The 19,709-nt window shown below is 37.0% G+C and overlaps 1 protein-coding gene across 1 annotated transcript in view; it reads right to left on the bottom strand.

Annotated features, from left to right (window-relative positions):
* CNTNAP5 (contactin associated protein family member 5) overlaps nt 1-19,709 on the bottom strand; it is a 1,495,600-nt gene that overhangs the window by 965,859 nt on the left and 510,032 nt on the right. Inside the window, exon 6 of the mRNA XM_042780525.1 lies at nt 16,319-16,503. Coding sequence (XP_042636459.1) covers nt 16,319-16,503 — 185 coding nt within the window. The remainder of the gene's footprint in view (nt 1-16,318; nt 16,504-19,709) is intronic.

The following is a 19,709-nucleotide window of genomic DNA, read 5'->3' as shown; positions in this document are numbered from 1 at the left end:
TTATATCAACAAACTGAAAACTAGCTAGTTTCCATTTTCTGTAAATTCCTGATCTTCCCAAGTTATTATTCTTATTAGGTGTCATTGAACTTGTTTCTACTCATAAGGGCCCTATGTATAACAGAATGAAACACTGCCTGGTCCTGTACCATCTTCACAGCCTCTTGCTATGCTTGAGTCCACTGTTGCAGCCACCATGTAAATCCATCTGATTGCAGGTCTTTCCCTTTTCTGCAGATACCATACATTACCAAGCATGATATCCTTCTCCAGAGACTATTCCCACCTGATAACATAACCAAAGTACAAGAGACAAAGTCTCTTCCAAGGAGATTTCTGGCTTTACTTCTTCCAAGATAGATTGGTTCAGTCTCCTAGCAATCTATAGTATGTTCAAAATTCTTCCTAAACACCACCACTTAAATGTGCATCAATTTTTATTCTGTCTTTCTTATTAATTGTCCAATTTTTACATGTCTATGAACCTATTGAAAAGGCAATGACTTGGGCCAGGCAGACCTTAGTCTGCAAAGTGACATCTTTGCTATTTAACACTTTCAAGAGGTCTTTTGCAGTAGATTTGCCCAGTGTAACACATCCTTTGATTTTTTTTTTTTTTTCAATTGTGATTTGGGTGAAAGTTTACAGAGCAAATTCACTTTCCTTATAGCAGCTCACATACACTTTGTCTCATGACATTGACTACAATTTACCACAATGTGACAGCTCCCCTCCCACTTCCTCCCCACGTGACCTCTTCCCTGTGTCCTTCCCTACACTCCTGCCACCTGAGTTGTCTCCCTGTGCATATACAGCCCTTCTATTCTCCCAGGATTGTTCTTTCCAAAGAGTGCATCTACCTAATGTAAATGTTCAGTTCCTATGCCTATCTTTTATTTGACTGGAAGCCACAGGAGTGGGTTCAATTCCAGACCTGAAGGGCAGCTAGCGGCCATAGTCTCAGTGGTTTCATCGGGCTCTATCAGACCAGCAAACCTGCACCCCCCTTTTTAATGATTTTGAATTTTGTTCCACATTGTTCTCCCTCTCTATCCAAGATCTCCTACATAGAGCCCCCTCTGAGTGGTTGACAGTCTTAGCCAGGCACCATCTAGTTCTTCTGGTCTCATAGTCATATAGACTGAGGATTACATGGTGTACCAGTTGCTTGGACAAATTGCTTCCATGGTTTTCTTTATTATTCTTTGCTCTGGATGAGGAGAGATCCATTGTTGCCTCTAGATGGACTTTTGCAAGCCTTTAAGATCCCAGTTGCTACTCATGAAAGTAGGATGTGGAACAATGTTTTTGTGTAGTATTTTATGCCAGTTGAGCTTGATGTCCCCTGGGACTATGGTCCCGAGTGCACAGGTCCAACTACTTGCTCTCTCTGGGTAAATGGCTGTGCCAAGAAGTGACTACAACCTTGTCCATTGTCTGTTTTACTATATAAATGGAAATTCTTACAGAACATACAAATACACTTATAGAAACATTGTCTACCAACCCTATACATGGTCATGGGCAAACTGCCTCCTGCAAAGACATACCTAATAGTTCAGATTGTCCACCCATCTAACCATCTGTAGATCAATGTTTGCCTTCACTGACAATGCTGTACAGTATATACAAAAGCATTCATCTTTGTTGTCTTACCTTCCATGCACCTCTCCATGTTTTCTTCTTCCTCAGAATCACTGTGTTGATCTCTCACATTTGGTATGTTCCCCTTTTCTTCACCCAAATCTATACTTGTCTCTATCTATCTAACAATGTTCCTTCCCTCCCCTTCCCCTCCCACCCCTGGTACCAACAAAGAAAATTTCCTTCCATATATCAACTTTCCTTAACTTTTTGCAATAACAGACTAATACAATATTTGTCCTTCTATGATTGTTTGACCCACCAGTCACTCCTTGGAAGGAAAGTTGGGCAATCTACTTCCATAGTGATATCACCTCGGAAACCTAAGGAGGAGTCGCTATGAGTCAGGTCTGACTTGATGGCACATAATAATAGCAACAACATGATTGACTTATTTCACTCAGCACAATATCCTCCAAGTTCATCCACATTATGAGATGTTTTCTGGATTCTACATTATTCTTTAGGGTTGCACAATATTCTATTGTATATTTGTACCATAGTTTGGTTATCTGTTCTTATATTGATGGTCATTTAAGTTGCTTCCAACTTTTAGCTATGGTGCTGCAATGAACATGGGTGTGTGTATATATCTGTTCTTGTCCTGGCTCTCATTTCTTTAGAATATATTGCTAGTAAGGAAGGCTGGGTCAAATGGTATTTCTAATTTCAACTTTTTAAGGAATCATCATACTGCTTTCCAACGTGGTTGTATCATTTGACAGTCCCACCAGAAGTGTATGAGAGTCACAATCTCTCCAGATCCTAGCCAGCATTTGTTATTTTCTGTCTTGTTGAACTTTGCTATTAGTGCTGGAGCAAGATGGTATCTTGTTGTTTTGATTTGCATCTTTCTAATGGCTAATGATCGTGAGCATTGCTTCATATGTTTGATGGCCACTGGAATATCCTCTTTGGTGAAGTGTCTATTCATGTCATCTGCCCATTTTTTAATCAGATTATTTGTCTTTTTGTTGTTGAGATGTTGCAATTTTCTATCAATTTAAAAGGTAAATTGCTCGTCAGATATGTCATTGCTGAATATTTTTTTCCCCAATCTTCGGGTTCTCTTTTCATTCTTTTGGAGCACATAAAAATTTAATTTTTAGAAGGTCCCATTCATCTAGTTTCTCTTCTGCTATTTGTGCATTTTAGGTTATGCATGATTGTCTATTTATGGCATATATTAGAGTTCCTAAATTTGCCACGATTTTTTCCTTGAGGAACTTTCCTTGAGGAACTTTATAGTTTTAGGCTTCACATTTAAGCATTTGATCTATCTGGAGTTAGTTTTTTATATGGTGTGAGGTACAGATCTTGTTTCATTTTTCTGCAAATGGTTGTCCAGTTTTGCAAGAACCATTTATTAAAGACACAATCTCTTCCCCACTTAATGGATTTTGGCCTTTTGTCAAAGATCAGGTGACCATACTTCAATGGATTTATTTCTAGGTTCTCAATTGTATTCCACTGGTCTATGTGTCTGTCATTGTACCAATTCCAGGCAGTTTTGACTACTGTGGGTGTATAGTAGATTTTGAGATCCAGCAGTGTGAGACCTCCTACTTTGTTATTCTTCTTCAATAGTGCTTTACTTATCTGAGGTTTCTTACTTTTCCATATAAAGTTAGTGATTGGTTTTTCCATATCCTGAAAGAATGTTGATGGAATCTGGATTGGCATTGCATTGTATATATAGATTGTTTGGGGAAGTATTGACATTTTCACAATGTTCAATCTTTGTATCCACAAGCAGGTATGTTCTTCCATTAATGTAGATCTCTTATGGTTTCTTGAAGTAGTCTTTTGTGTTTTTTTTTTGTACAGGTCTTCTGTGTCACTGGTAAGATTTATTCCCAAGTATTTTATTTTTTAGGTAGCTATTGTGAAAGGTATTGATTTCCTTATTTCTTTGTCAGCAATCTCTTTGCTTGTGCAGAGGAATCTAACTGAATTTTGGATATTGATCTTGTATACTGCCATGATGCTAAATCTCTCAATTAGTTCAGTAGATTTTTGACTGAGTCTCTAGGGATTTCTAGGTGTAGGATCATATTATCAGCAAATAGGGATAGGTGATTTCCTCCTTACCAATTTGTATGCCTTTGTTTTCCCTTTCTTGCCTTTTTGCTCTGGCTAGGACTTCCAATACAATGTTGAATAGAAGTGGTAATAGAGGGCATCCTTGTCTGGTTCCTGTTCGCAAGGGGAATGGTTTCAGTCTCTCCCCATTGAGAATAACGTTAGCTGTTGGTTTTGCCTAGATGTCCTTTATTATGTTGAGGAATGTCCTTTCTATTCCTATTTTGCTGAGAGTTTTGAACAGAAATGGACATTGGATTTTATCAAATGTCTTTCTGCATCGATTGGTATGATCACGTGGTTCTTTTTTTTTTTTTTTTTAATTTATGTGGTGGATAACGTTGATTGCTTTTCTAATGTTGGACTATCCCTGCATACCTGATATGAACCCCACCTGGTCATAATGAATTATTTCCTTGATATGTTGTTGGAGTCTATTGGCTAGGATTTTGTTGAAGATTTTTGCATCTATATTCATGAGTAATATTGGTCAGTAGTTTTCCTTTTAAGGAATGTCTTTGCCTGATTTTGGTATCAAGATTATGCTTGCTCCATAAAATGAATTTGGGAGGATTCCATTCTTTCTATATTTTTGAATAGTTTGAGTAGGACTGGTGTCAATTCTTCTCTAAATGTTTGGTTAAATTCTGCAGTGAAACAGTGTGGGCCAGGTTTTTTTTTTGTTGGTAATTTTTTAATGACCTATTCCATTCCTTCTTTTGCTATGGGTCTGTTCAACTTTTCAACATTAGTCTGTATTAGTTTAGGTAAGTAGTGTGTTTCTAGAAATCTGTCTATTTCTTCCAGATCTTCAAATGTGTTGGAGTACAGTTCTTCGTAGTATCCTGATGTTATCCTTTTTATTTCATTTGTTCTGTTGTGATGTCACCCATTTCATTTCTTATTCATGTTATTTGTCTTCTCTCCCTCATTTCCTTTATTAAATTTGCTAGTGATTTGTCAATTTTATTCATTTTTTCAAAAATCAAATCCCAGTCTTGTTGATTTTTTCCATTGTCTTTCTATTATCTGTTTCATTGATTTATGCTCAAATCTTTATCATTTCCTTTATTCTGGTGACTTGTTCTTTTTCTAATTGTTTGAAATGTTGCTTTAAAGTTTTGATTTTGGTACTTTTTCTTTTTTTTGTGTGTATTTATTGCTATAAATTAGCCTCTGACCACTGCTTTTGCTGTGTCCCAAAGATTTTGATATGTTTTGTTTTCATTTTCATCTGATTCAATTAATTTTTTAATTTCATATTTTATTTCTTCTGTTTCCCAGTTGTTTTTGAGGAGTTCATTTTCTGTTTTAGCTCTTTTCCCATTTGTCTTCCTATTGTGGGTTTCAAATTTGATAGCATTGTGATCTGAGAAGATGCTTTGCAGTATTTCTATGTTGTTAATTTTATTAAGGCTTGCTTTATGGCCTAACATCATGGAGAATGTTCCACGTGCACTGGAAAAGAATGTATATTGTGCTGTTGTTGTGTGAATTGGTCTGTAGATGTCCATAAGGTCAAGTTGGTGGATTGTATTATTGATCTTTTCTGTGTCTTTGTTGAGTTCTTTCCAGTTGTTGTATTTTTCATTGAAAGTGGTGTATGAAAGTCTCCCACTAGGACTGCGGAGTCATTGTTTGACCTTTTCAACTCTTTTAAAGTTTGAGTTATGTATTTTGAGGCTCTTTCATTGGGTCCATAAATATTTGTTATGGTTATATCTTCTTGTTCAATTGATCTTTTAATCATTATATAATGTCATTCCTTTTCTCGTACGATGGTTTTTGTCTTAATGTCAATTTGATCAGAAATTAATATTGCCACTCCTGCTCTTTTTTGATTGCCATTCACTTGATATATCTTTTTCCAACCTTTGATTTTTAGTTTATTTTTGTCTTTGTCTCTAAGTTGTGTCTCTTGTAGATAGCATATTGATAGGTTATGTTTCTTATCCAGTCTGCAACTCTCTGTCTCTTGAGTGGTGCATTTAACCCATTAATTTTCAGTGTAATTATCAACAAGTATGAATTTGTAGCTATCATTGTGCTTTTTCATGGTGATCCTGGTTTCTTTATTCCATATAATTTTCTGTGCTGAGCTCATTATATTTATGAATCATGATATCATTTCCTTTGTTGCCATTGTTTTAGTATTTGTTAAATATTTGTGCTTATCCTCATTTTTATTGTGATGTGAAGGTTTGTCATCATTTTTCTTTGAGGTTACTCTGTGATTTTAAAATTTCTCCCCGTGTTTAGAATAGTCCATTCTATCTGGCAACTCTCTCGACTTTGGCAGCAATTAGTTTTATAACTACATTATTTTTTTCCCTCTTTTTGGTTTGTTTGTCCTCATTTGCCAATTGATATCTCTGGTTCACTTTTTGCAATCTACTAAACTTATTTTACCTTGGATACTTCCATAGCTGTGTTGGTTTCTGGGTTATATCATCTTGTGTATTAATGATCAGTTTTTGTTTGCTGTTATTGGTTCTCCTTCCAAAGGACTCTCTTTAGTATCTCTTGTAAGGTTGGTCTGGTTTTAAAAAATTCTCTTAATTTCTGCTTATCTGGAAATCTAATTAAACCATCATATTTGAGAGACAATTTTGCTGGTATATAATTATTGGTTGGAAAGTTTTCTCTTTCAAGGTTTTATATATACCATCCCATTGCCTTCTTTCTTGCATGGATTCTTCTAAAAATCAGAGTTTATTCTTATTGGTTGTCCTTTGTAAGTAACTTTTTGCTTTTCCCATGATGCTTTCAGGATTCTTTGTCTTTGGTTTTGATGAGTTTGATGATGATATGTCTTGGTGATTTTCTTTTGGGGTCTATCCTGTTTGGGTTTCATTAGACTTCCTGAATGGATATATTCTCATCTTTCATCATATCAGGGAAGTTCTCTTCTAAGAAATCTGAGACATTTTTTCTCAGTGGTTTCCTTTTTCTCTTCCTTTTCTGGAATTCTGATTTTATGTAGGTTATTCCTTTTGATGGTATCCCACATGAACCTTAGGCTTTCTTCATTTTCGTTTGATCTTTTTTTTCTGATCGATCCCTTTCCAAAGAAGTATTCAAGTATTTGTCTTCAATCTCACTAATTCTGTCTTCCATTACATCAATTCTACTCCTTTGCCCTTTCAATGTATTATCTGTTTCTGAAAATTTATTATTAATCTTGTGGAATTCTGCCTGTAGATTTTGTATCATTTGCAATGTTTCATTTATTTTGTCTTTATTGTCTTGTATTTTCTTCTGAAATTGTGCTAGGGTTTTGCCTGTTTTTTCTTTAATTTTTGTCAGTGTTTTCCTTGATTTGTCTCGCAATCCTTTGAAGATATCTAAATATAATTCTTTTGAATTCCTTATCAGGGAAGTCCAATGATTCTTCTTCCTCAGGGATGTGTTCTGGGTCCATATCCTGCTCCATTGTTTCTACCACTTTATCTCACCTCTTTTTGTGGATTGTGATGGTCTCTGAGACATTGTAAGTTTGTTGTATTTATATTTCTGTTAACTCTTTGTAAAGAGAACTACAGGTAAGTCAGGCTCTTCTTGGTGGTCATTTATCATTGGCCAGTTGGAGCAAAAGTAAGTGGTGGTTCTCATTATGTAAGTGGACCTGGAGGGGGTGTATATGTAGTTGTATCGTATGGGCACTGTTGCTGTCTCCCACTCAATTAAACAAAAACAGCAATCAAAAAAACATTAAAAAAGTAAAAGCAAGTGGACATAAAACATACCATGTAAACACACAGGAAAAATCACCAAAAAATAAAACAAAGTAACAAAAATCTAAAACCCCCAATATCTGGGGAGAGGGCTGTAAGAGAAAAATGGATAGAGTAGGAGTATACTGAAGAAAAAATGGAAAATGCAAAAAGAAAAACAAGGAGTGGGTTTAAACATGAGAAAGAAAATAATGGGAACCAGCAATAGGGAAGAGAGAAAAAGCTGAAAACTAGTACCTGAGAAGAGAAGGATAAAGAATAATAATAAAGAGGACCAAAAAGAAAAAAAAGAAAAGAAAAAAGAAGAAAAAGAGTTTTAAAACAGACAAAAACAAATAAAGTAAAGAGAAAAAGGAAAAAAAATCTGGGCAGAGTGTGGTAGGGCACCCAGGCTCCTTCTTAGCATGCAGACTGTGATGGAATTCCTGCCAGCCAAGAAGGTGGTTGGGAGTGAGGGATAGCCACACCTCCATTCACCAATGGGGTGTAGGTCTAAGAGTAACAAGGGGAATATCGCACCTTTCCAGTCATTCATGTCCTGAATTTCCTTGTAATTCCCGGCAAATGAAGCCTATTCTTAAGTCCCTGGAATCTGTGAGAATGCTGTCATGTTACATATCCAAAATGGTCAAACCACTTGTAAACTTTCAAAATGGCTGCACCCTCCAGAAAGAAAAAGTCCACAGCTCAACCTGCTTTCCTCTTCGCTACTTCCCCTTTTATTCACCAGGCACCAATGCAGTCTTCCATGTAGCCACTGGCTAGCTGATTTTTAGGTTAATTCTTAGGTCCTAACACCACCCAGCAATATTCAAGCTGTCCATGCTATCAGGATTGCTGACAGACCACAATTCTGTATGTCTCCTTTTTAGATGTTTTGTTGCAGGTTCTTCTATTAATCGAAGTTTAGCTCACTTCTATATTTTTCTCTTCAGAGCTCAAGGCTCCAGGATTATCTTCTGTTTCAGTGTGAATTTGTTCCTCCTTTCTTTGTTGAAGAAGGTCTGTGCAGTCTGTCTGTCTATTCTGCCATGTTACTGGAACAACCTCCCCCATCCTTTGATTTTTTGACTGATGTTTCCATGGACATTGATTGTGGATTCAAGTAAAATGAAAAAACTTGACATCTTCAATGCTTTCTCCATTTATCATGAAGTTGTGAATTTTTTTTTTTTTTTACATTGAGGTGTAATCTATACTGAAGACTGTACTCTTCGATCTTCATCAGTAAGTGCCTCATGTCATCTTCACTCTCAGCAAGAAAAGTTGTATCATCTGCATATTGCAGATTGTTAAATAGTCTTTCTCCAATTCTGATGCCTCATACTTTTTCATATAGTCCAGCTTCTCAGAATATCTGCTCAGAATACAGATTGAATAAGTATGGTGAAAAGATACAATCATGACTCACACCCTTCCTGATTTTACCTGATTCATTATCCCTTTGGTCTATTTAAATAACTCTCTCTTGGTCTAAGTACAGGTTCCTCATGAGCAAAATTAAGTGTTGGAATTCCTATTCTTTGCAATGTTTTCCATAATTTTTTATGAGCTACCACACAGTTGAATGTCTTTGTATAGTCAGGAAAGCATACATACATACTATAACTGTAGGAGCTCTGGGAGCATAGTGGCTAAAGCACTTGACTGCTAACCAGAAGGCTGACAGTTCAAACCCACCAGCCACTCCTCGGAAGGAAGGTTGGGCAATCCTACTTCCGTAGTGATACTGCCTCGGAAACCCAAGGAGGGTTCACTATGAGTCAAGGCCGATTCAATGGCACATAACAACAACAACAACTGTAATTGTAGAGTCCTCTATTTTTCATTTCAATTCTGTTAAAGTCTGATATATGTATGTTTTGGTTACCTAGTGCCACTCTGACAAGAATATACCACAAATGGGATGGCTTTAACAAGGAGGAGTTTATTCTCTTACTGTTTGGAGGCTTTAAGTCCCAGTTCAAAGTGCCAGGAACTACAGGCTGGGTGAAAGCCCTTCAACCTTGGGCTTCAGCTCTGCCTCCTGTTCCCAGCCCACTGAGACTGGACACTTTTCTTCACTCAGACATCTGCTGGCTGCTGGGGCTGACAAACCCAAGGTTGGCAAGTGAAAAGGCACACTCCCAATGTTACCAAACAACATGGCAGTCCAATAATTCAAGCCCATTGAAAGTCCGAAGGTTGGGAAATCATGGCAGGCTGTTGAACAATGACACAACTACATGCAGAGTTCAAATCTGCCATAAGGCTAGAGACCAATACCAAACCTTGTCCTTACATATGGGAAGCAAATGGCATCCTAACATAGCTACTCAGCTGCTCATGGTAGAATCCACCATGGAATTGCTTGGCAGTCTCATCATGGGGAATATCTACCCCCAGATGCCCAACCACTCAACCAGGCCCAGCCAACATGATATCAACCTTAAATACCACAATATAATTTGGAGCTCTTTCATTGGGTTCATAGATATTTATTATGGTTATGTCTTCTTGTTTGATTGGTCCTTGAATCATTATTTAATGTCTTTCCCTGTCTCTTATGGTGGTTTTTGTTTAAAGTCACTTTTATCAGACATTAATATTGCCACTCCTGCTCTTGTTTGGTTGCAATTTGCTTGATATAGCTTATTCCAACCTTTGATTTTTAGTCTATTTTTTGTCTTTCTCTCTAAGGTCTGTCTGTTTTAGACAACATATTGATGAGTTATGTTTTTTTAATCCAGTCTCCAACTTTCTGTCTCTTGAACGGTGCATTTAATCCATTGACATTCAGTGTAATTATTGACAAGTAAGAGTTTGTTGCTGTCATTTTGTTATATGTTTTTCTGTGATGTTCCTGGTCTCTTCTTCCATATGTCTGGAGCCCATTTTGTTTATGAATCTTGTTATCACTTCCGTTGTTGTTGTTTTAGTATTTGCTAAATATTTGTGCTTGTCCTCTTTTTTATTGTTACATGAAGGTTTATAACTTTTCTTGATGTTACCCTGTGATTTATGATTTCTCCCCGAGTTTAGAACAGTCCATTCTATCTTGCAACACTCTTGACATCTTTACCATTTAGAAGTTCTATAACTACACTATATTTTCCCTCTTTTGGGGTTGTAGTGGTCCTTATTTGCCAATTGATTTCTCTGTTTCCCTGTTTACAATCTAGTAAGGTTGTTTTACTTTATATACTTCTATAACTGTGTTGGTTTCTGGATTATGTCATTGTGTGTGTTAATGGTTGGTTGTTGTTTGCTATTATTGGTTCTCTGTCCAAAGGATTCCCTTTAACATCTGTTGTAAGGTTGGTCTGGTTTTAACAAATACCCTTAATTTCTCCTTATCTGGAAATCTTCTAATTTCACCATCACATTTGAGGGACAATTTTGCTGGGTGTGTAATTCTTGGTTGGAATTTTTTTTCTCTTTCAGGCTGTCATATATACCGTCCCATTGTCTTCTCACCTGCATGATTTCTGCAGAGAAATCAGAGCTTACTCTTATTGGTGCCCTTTGTAGGTAACTTTTCATTTTCCCCATGCTGCTTTCAAGAGTCTTTCTTTGTGTTTGATTTTGGTGAGTATGAGGATCATATATCTTGGTGATTTTCTTTTGGGGTCTATCCTGTTTGGGATTCTTTGGACTTCTTTAATGGATATATTCTCATTTTTCATCATATCAGGGAAGTTGTCTTCCAACAAATCTGGGACAATTTTCTCAGTGGTTTTAATTGTCTTTTCCTGTTCTGGAATTCCAATGACATGCTTGTTCTTCCTTTTGATGGTATCCCACATGAATCTTAGGCTTTCTTCATTTTGTTTTGATCTTTTTTTTCTGATTGATCCCTGTCCAAACAATTATTCAGGTATCTGTCTTCAATCTCATTAACTCTGTCTTCCATTGATTCAATTCTACTCCTTTGCCCTTTCAATGTGTAATCTTTTTCTGACAATTTAGTATTAGTCTTCTGAATTTCTATCTGTAGATTTTGTATCATTTCTAATTTTTCATTTGTGTTGCCATTTTGTTCTTGTATTTTCTTCTGAAATTGTTCTAGGATTTTGTCAGTGTTTTCCTTAATCTGATTCTCAATCTGTTGAAGATACCTAAATATAATTCTTTTGAATTTCTTATAAGGGAATTCCAGTGTTGCTTCTTTCTCAAAGATATGTTCTAGGTCTGTATCTTGGTCCCTTGTTTCTACTGTTTTATCTTGTTTCTTTGAGTGGACTGTGATGATTTGTTGTCTTCAAGACATTGTGACTTTTTGATTTTATATTTAATTGGCAATTGTATGTTGAAGTGATTTGCCTAAGATTTTCATTATATATATATATATATATATATATATATATATATATATGCAGGGTACTGTGCGCCTCGCCTCTATTCACTAGTTGTCAGCACTTATGCATTCACCACCTGTCTTCTGGTGTATGTGATAGAGAATGAGAGTAGCTGCATAGATCTCTGTTAACTGTTTGTGAAGAGAAATTAAGCATGAGTCAGGCTTTTATTGGTGGTTGTGTATCATTGGCCATGTGGTACAGTAGGAAGTGGTTGCTGTCACTCAGTAAGTGGAGCTGCAGGAGGTATGGGTTGGGTTGTTTTGTATGGGCACAGTTGCCATCTTCCATTTAGTTAGACAAAAACAGAAATAGAAAAGCCATCAAAAAACTAAAACCAAGAGGATGAAAAGACACCCCATAAACACATTAGGAACTATCATCATAAAGAGAAAAAAGGGGGGAAAAGAGGAAAGGCAATAAATGGGAGAAAATATTTAAAGACACACTTTTAAAGGACAAAGAAATATAACTAGAAGCAGGGACAGAAGTAGCACAATATCTGTGGAAGGGGGAATAAGAGGGAAAAGGCAGAGTTTGAGAATAATCAGAAAAAAAGGGGAAAAATGCAAAAAGAAAAACAAGGAATGGGAAGAACCACACGAAAGAAAAAAATGGGAACCATGAAAAGAGAAGAAAGAAAAAGTCAAAAGCTACAATCTGGAATGGGAAGAAGAACAAATAATAATGAAAAGAAGGGGGGAAAAAAGAATGATTTTAAAACAGACAAAAACAAATAAACTAAAAAAAAAAATCTTGGTGGGGCAGGGTAGGGCACTCACACTCTATCAGAGCATGGAATTCCTCCTGGCCTAGAAGTTGGGTGGGGGTGAGGGATGGCTGCACCACCATTCATGAAAAGGGTGTGGGGTACAAGATAAATAAGGAGAATATTGCACTTTTCCAGTTCTCAGTGTCTGGTATGTCCTTGCTGTTGGCAGCAAGTGGAGCCTATTCTTGGGTTGCTGGAATCTGAGAGAATGCTGTCACTTTAAATATCCAACATGGTTGCATCGCTTATAAACATTCACAATGGCTGCACCTTCCAGACAGCCAAAACTCCACAGTTCAGATTGTTTCCTTCTTCACTGTTTCCCCCTTCTATTCACCAGCCACCAATGCAGTCTTGCATGTAGCCTCTGGCTAGCAGGACTGATTTTTCATTAATTCTTATGTACTAACAGCACCACAACAACAAACTGTCCATACTGTCAGGTTCACTGACAGTCTGAAGCTCCATATGTCTCTTTTTTGCTGTTTTCATGCAGGTTCTTCTATTGGAGTTTAGTCCACTTCTGTATCCTTCCTTTCAAAGCTCAGGACTCTACGATTATCTTCTGCATCTGTATTAATTGAATAATTCTGTAATCTGTATTAGTTCTTTTCTTTTTTGAGAGGGTCTGTGTAGTTTGTCTGCCTATTCTGCCATCTTCCTAGAACAGCAATTGGAAATTACAATTTTTTGCGAGTACTTTTTTTCAAGCTGTTAGGAGGAGGATGAGGTCATTATGTGTCTATATGTGTTTTCTTTATTTGTTTTTGTTGGGGGAGTATCATGTGGATTTAATATATATAGTGATAGAGCTCTGGTGTCATAGTGGCTGCTAACCTGAAAGTCAGGGGTTCAAACCCACCAATCACTCCATGGGAAGAAGATGAGGCAATCTACTTCTATAAAGATTTACAGCCTTGGAAGCTGTGAGCCAGAATCAACTAGATGGCAGTGGGTGTTTTACATATATGCATGTATGTATATTTAAAAAAAAAAAAAAAAAAACTTACTGCCATCAAGTCAGTCCCAACTCGTAGCAAACCCTCCTTGGGTTTCTGAGGTGTTATCTCTACAGAAGTATATTGCCCAATCTTCCTTCTGAGGAGTTGCTGGTGGATTTGAACTGCCAGTCTTCTGGTTAGCAGTCAAATGCCTTAGGCACTACGCCACCAGAACTCCCTGTATATATTTGGAAAAAAGTTTTAACATATTTTGTTTCCAGGTTTCTAGAGTTTATGTCATACTTAGGAGGGCCTCCTACAATCTTAGATTATAAAAATACTATCTCACAATTTCTTCTGAATGTCTATAAATTTATCTTTGAAGATATATGTACATATATTTATTTTAAAATGCTTAGCAAGCATAATCTAGTATTTTTATGAGAATTAATATTAAAATATATTTTGTATTTTATCAAATGTCATTCAGAATCTATGGAATGTTAATATATAAATCACATATTTTAAAAATAATGTATTTTAATTTTTTCAGCTTGTAAAATGGCTATGTGAAATAAGGCCACTGAGAACTCTTGAAAAGAAGAAAAACTTCCTGAATTATATGGATGTCAGAAAAGCGGAATTTCAGTAAAGTACTATAAATATCTCTTTATTATAGCCCATCTGCTCCAGGTTGGGAGTGAAAGTGAACTGCTACAGACTTTTCCAGAAGCATTTGGAGAAAGTCATATGGACTGGATGATGTGAAGTGGGATAACATTTCAATGAGAACTAAAGGTTCTGTACTCTTTCTGGTTCTTTCCTTTTTTTTTTTTTCTTTTTGACAGAAGGTTCTATGCCTGTTTTTGCCTTCTAGCTAGAAAGGAAGCATCCAACCAACAGCACCTATCTTGGTGTGTAAATTCTCTACAAGTTGACTCCTAGGAAAGTGCCACATCATATGATTGATATTCAGAAGAGAGTCTCAGATGGTTTTAATTGGTTGTTAATTTGGAAGTAGATTGCCAGGTCTTTTGTTCTTGTTGTATTAGCCTAGAAACTCCAGTGAAACCTCTTCAGCATTAGAGCAATACACAAGCCTCCACTGACAGATTGCTGTACACGAGGTGCATTGGCTAGGGATTGAACCCTTGATCTTCCACAGGAAGGCTATAATTCTACCACTGTACCACCACTGCCCCTCATTAAATATAGACCTTATATTTAAACATAAATTTTAGCTTTATTATTTTAGGGGTTCTAATTTTGCTTCCATGTAACTGAAGTTAGGAGTTTTAATGCCAGGTTTATACAACTAGATACCGGTTACATAATGATTAGGACACAATACTCCTGCTACCAGTGCCCCTTTCTCTCCACCCAGGCTTTGAGATGGACTCTTCAAAGACTAGAGAGATATATTTGTTCTGAAGACTTTTTCTGATCCATAGCTTTTCTCCTCCAGTATACTTATGTGTAACATTGCTGTTAGAGTCAGTCTGTGTACCTTCTTTCATGATTGTTAGAGTAAGTTGGCTGCAAACTCAAAATTCAAACCAGAAAGAGGTTTGAATTTTCTGAAGCAGTGGTTGTTTCTGAGGAACACGTTAAGCTGTGCTTCCTTCCTAGGAAGCATTTTTTATGAGGCATCAAGAAATTCAGGCATGTCCCGAAAAAAATCTGTTTCAACGTCATAAATATTTGACATCACTGGGTTTCATACCTTTAAATGCTTTCATATCCTTGAATGCTTAGATGAATTCACTATACTGTCAAACCACAGTGATCCCATACAGAGGAAACAGACAATGATATGCAGATATAGACTTTGAAATATTGAATCAGGCATTTAGTGAATTTTAGAACTATTTCATAGAGGGAAAGTACTGGGGAAGTGGTGAGACTTCAAGATGATTCTATGTATTCTGTTGTCCTCAAGCTCACAGACAGAGTCCCTGAGTGATACAAAGGATTAACATGGAAGGCTTTTTACTGAAAAGTTAGAGATTGGAGTACACCCAGTGGCACCTTTTAAAGAAAGTCCTTGCAATCTAGTTTTTAAAAAATCAGCCATGGAAATCCTGTGGAGCACAGTTCTACTCTGACACGGTTGGGATTACCACAAATCAGAATGGACTCCACAGGAACTGATTATAATTCATAGAAGATATTTCTTTGCATTAAGATAATTCCAATATTGTGTGTATACTTTGCTTTTTTTCAATCAGTTAAATAACTTGATAAAGGACAGTGATTGATAGTCATAGATTTCCAGTTAGCAGCAGCTCAAAAACATCTACTCAATATCTTGCAATTTTCCAATCTGAGCAAGAGTTACAAAATCTTTTTTGAAGTAAATGAATGTCACATATTATCCACAGTATGTTAAATAAGGGTTAGAATCAAATGGAGAGATCATCCTTACAGCTCACAGTAAAAATTTAATAATAACAATAATTTTTTTAAAAAGTCAGCTCCTAATTTTTCAATTATTCATCTTCTTATTATCTATCTCACCAATGATTAAAATTGCCTCCTAACAGAGCTATTTCTACAGTCTGTCCAGAAATCCTCCCTTTACTCGCCCACTATTGTTGCCAAGGCTGTACTCTTTCCCTGCAAGCTCATTATCCATGCATTTTTCTTAACTCCTCCTTTATAGGCTTCCAGGTACAGATGGAGAGGAAAAACACCCCAGATTAAGATTTGACCAATGCCCCAAATGCCCTCTCAATTGTGCTTGTGTTTACTGATTTTCTAAATGCTCTGGCGTCAGGGCACTATGTACGTATAGGGTGAATCACTCACCTCATAGTCAATATCCAAGGCATCAGCCTCACCCTTGGTGCGAAAGTGCTGTGTGTGTTTGTCCATGGTGAAGTTCACCTGCTTGCCAACCCGCTCAATGAGGACCGAGTGCCAGTGCTGGTCATCCAAGAGGCTGCCCAGGGTGGCTGAGGGTGGGCTGCTGCTGATCCGAACTTTGCTGTCATCTGTAAAGGGCAAGGAAGACAAGATGACATTTGTGCCCAAGGGCAGCAATGAGAGGTTCTGCCTGCAAAGCCAGCTATTGATATCTTACAAGGAATGGAAGATTATTTCTGTATAGTCCACAAGTGCTCTGGACTTATGAAGGGATAGCCAAATTTGCACACAGATTCCAGGACCAAATTTGAAGAAAATTGATAGACATATTCTCTCAGATATGGAATTATTCAGTAGCAAGGCATGAACAATTAACTAGTAAAAGGAATTATACCTTAATACAGTCCTACAAGAATAATATTGCAAATTAGGGTTATCAATTTTTAGAAAGAATACAAGTTCTTTGAGTATGAGCAGCTCTTAAGCAGAGAAAGGAGATCTTGGGTTGTGCTTTGGAGAAAGAGTAAACTTTGAATGAGTAAAAATGAGAAAATGACCCCACTGAGGTAGAAAAGTTTGTGGCCAATGATAAAGATGAGGAAATAATTATTGCAGCTGTCATTTTTGAAAGTCTTCTATATGAAAGAAACTTAAGCAGCAATTTTATAACATCTGTCTTTAATCTTCTAAGGGAAAATAGTTATCAACATATTACAGATAAGAAAATTGAAGCTCTACAAGCTTAAACACACATTTCCAAGTTCACCCAGATAGAAAGAGATGCTGGCAGGATTCTAACCAAGGTCTGCTTGACCCCTTCACCTCAGAATCATTATTGTCTTTATTCAGTATGGCATTTGTCATGGATGTTGAGAAGTCAGCCCAAAATGAACTTGGACAACTCACTTTAGGAAGATGTGAGATGTTCATCTGGAGATGTACCTTTTGTTTCAACCAACCCTGCTGTGCCCTCTCCACTCACACCAATCTCTGATTTTATGGAAGTCTCTGGCTGTACCTTCTGTCAAAAAATTATAGTCTTTTTGTAGGGGGGAGACCAGGTTTTCTGGTCTGATAGAGCCTGGTGGAACCACTGAGACTATGGGCTCTAGCTGCCCTTCAGGTCGGGAATTGAACCCATACCTGTGGCTTCCAGGCAAACAAAAGACAGGCATATGAGCTGAACATTACCTGAGGTAGATACACTCCTTGAAGAGAACAATCATGAGAGAAAGAAGGGCTGTTTATGCACCGGGAGACAGCTCAGGGGGCAAGAGTGCATGGAGGGATGGACACAGGGAAGAAGTAACTATCGGGAGGAAGTGGGAGGGGAGCTATTGCATTGTGGTAAATAGTGGTCAATGTCATGAGACAAAGTATATGTGAATTCCTGTATGGAAGGTGAATCTGCTCTGTAAATTTCCACCCAAATCACAATTAAAGAAAATAAATATACATATACATAGTCTTTTTTTTAATTGGCAGAGTATGCCTCAATCTTAGCAAAATGAACACTTAAATGCAACTTGCTTTTACTTACATATAAATGTTAATTTTTTGAATATTTTATGTATTTGAACCTCTAGTAACTAAAAGCTAAATGTCTCTCCTGTCTCACATAATGTCTTTTACCAGTGCAGCTTCAACAGCCTCCTTATAGTGTGGCATTAAGAGGGCAGGAGTTGCCATTTCCCCTGTAGGCTGCTTCCTCCCACCTCCATTATGCCCATAAATTACTGCGTCTTTTACTAAATACCACTTGGTTGCTTCATATGTTGGAGGGTAGGGTAGGAGGAGATCATACTCATAGTACCTGGAAAACTAGAGCTGGTAAATTATAGCTGACTTTATTTCATTGGTTTATTCTTTGTATAATTATTTTATAAATTTTCATTTCTCACAGTTTGTGAAATTAACAGATTGTGCTAATGAATTAATTTATTTTTCATTCTTTCTTTCTTCCTCTCTCCCTCCTTCATTCTCTACCTTTCTTTTTCATTCTTCTTTCATTACTTCAATAAGTAGATACCGAAATCTTGTGATGGCTAGTCACAGTAGCAGATAATAGATAAAGGTGATTTAGAATTAAAAGGCACATTAACTTATATGAAGGCCTCTATGTGAAGACTCTCAATAAATAAGCCAATATAAAGTATGTTGATGACATATAGCTTGAATGCAGGAAGCCAGTGAAATGTGGGGAGGGATCTGTGAAGGCCTCCTTAGGGAGCTGTGGCTAGTCTGAGTTTTGTTCAGGAGAAGGTATGCTGTCTTACAATGTGAGAAACACCTGCCAAAGTCATCTGAGTGAGGGAATCAGGCAGGGGGATTACTTGTAGTGGAGTGCCATGGAGACGAGTTGGGCTCATATCATCCAGAATTTACTGTGCCATGTGACACAGTTCATATTTTACCTTTAAGGAATGGGAGACTTTATGCATTGGTAAAACAGAGATTATTAATTCAGATTAGCATTCCAGGAAGATTATTTTGGCAGCTGTCTGAAGAATAGACTAGAAGGCAAGACTGGGGTGTGACAGTTGTATAAGACACTACTGGCAGTAATCTAGGGGTCTTCATGAAGAGAGTGCAGAAGGGCCAGAAAGAATTGGAGCCTAATCATGACGAGGAGTTTACATGACTCTATATGTCACTTGGACATGAAGGGGCAGAGATACAGGAAAGACTCATCCAAAAATGACTTCTAGTTTTCTTGCTTGAGCAAGTGTATGAAAAGTGGTAACAGTCATGAGAAAGGAAACATAAAACAAAGAACACCTCAATCTCTGTCTCTTACACACAAACACACTTTTATTTATAAAATAAAACTTGATCAAGAGCTAATGCTTTGTGGAGGGGAACTTAAATTGCCATATAAGCTGTTTCTTCTAAGTAATAAGACAGATTTAATGGTATGCTTTTTCTTTGTATTGATGTGCACCCCACGTCTAAAAAGAGAGAAAGGTATTTAAAAATAATTTCTTAACAAAAAATCCAAAAGACTGAAGATTTGAATTTTTAATCATATGTGTCTTAAAAGGAAAAAAAAAAAAAAGGAAATATAAAGAGGAATCACATGGCTCCCTAACTTATTTTTTTATGTGTCTTTAAAACACATTTTTAAAATTTTATGTCCTTCCTTCATTGTGTGTGTTAGGCCGAAGCAAACCCAAGCCACCAACATTTCAGTTAGCAGCTTCCTCCGGGTGTCAAGCCCTGATGAGACAGCCTGATAAGAAAATGGAAGTAACAGAACCCGCCCAGACTGGAAAGTCCCATGCAGTGGCAAACTTCCTCTTGTGAAGCCCCCTCATGCTAATTAAGTGCAGACCCA

This window comes from Orycteropus afer, unplaced genomic scaffold, assembly GCF_000298275.1.
Source record: "Orycteropus afer afer isolate SDZICR_OR568_19922 unplaced genomic scaffold, OryAfe1.0 scaffold00004, whole genome shotgun sequence".
NCBI lineage: Eukaryota > Metazoa > Chordata > Mammalia > Tubulidentata > Orycteropodidae > Orycteropus > Orycteropus afer.
This window is presented reverse-complemented; position numbering and strand designations above follow the sequence as displayed.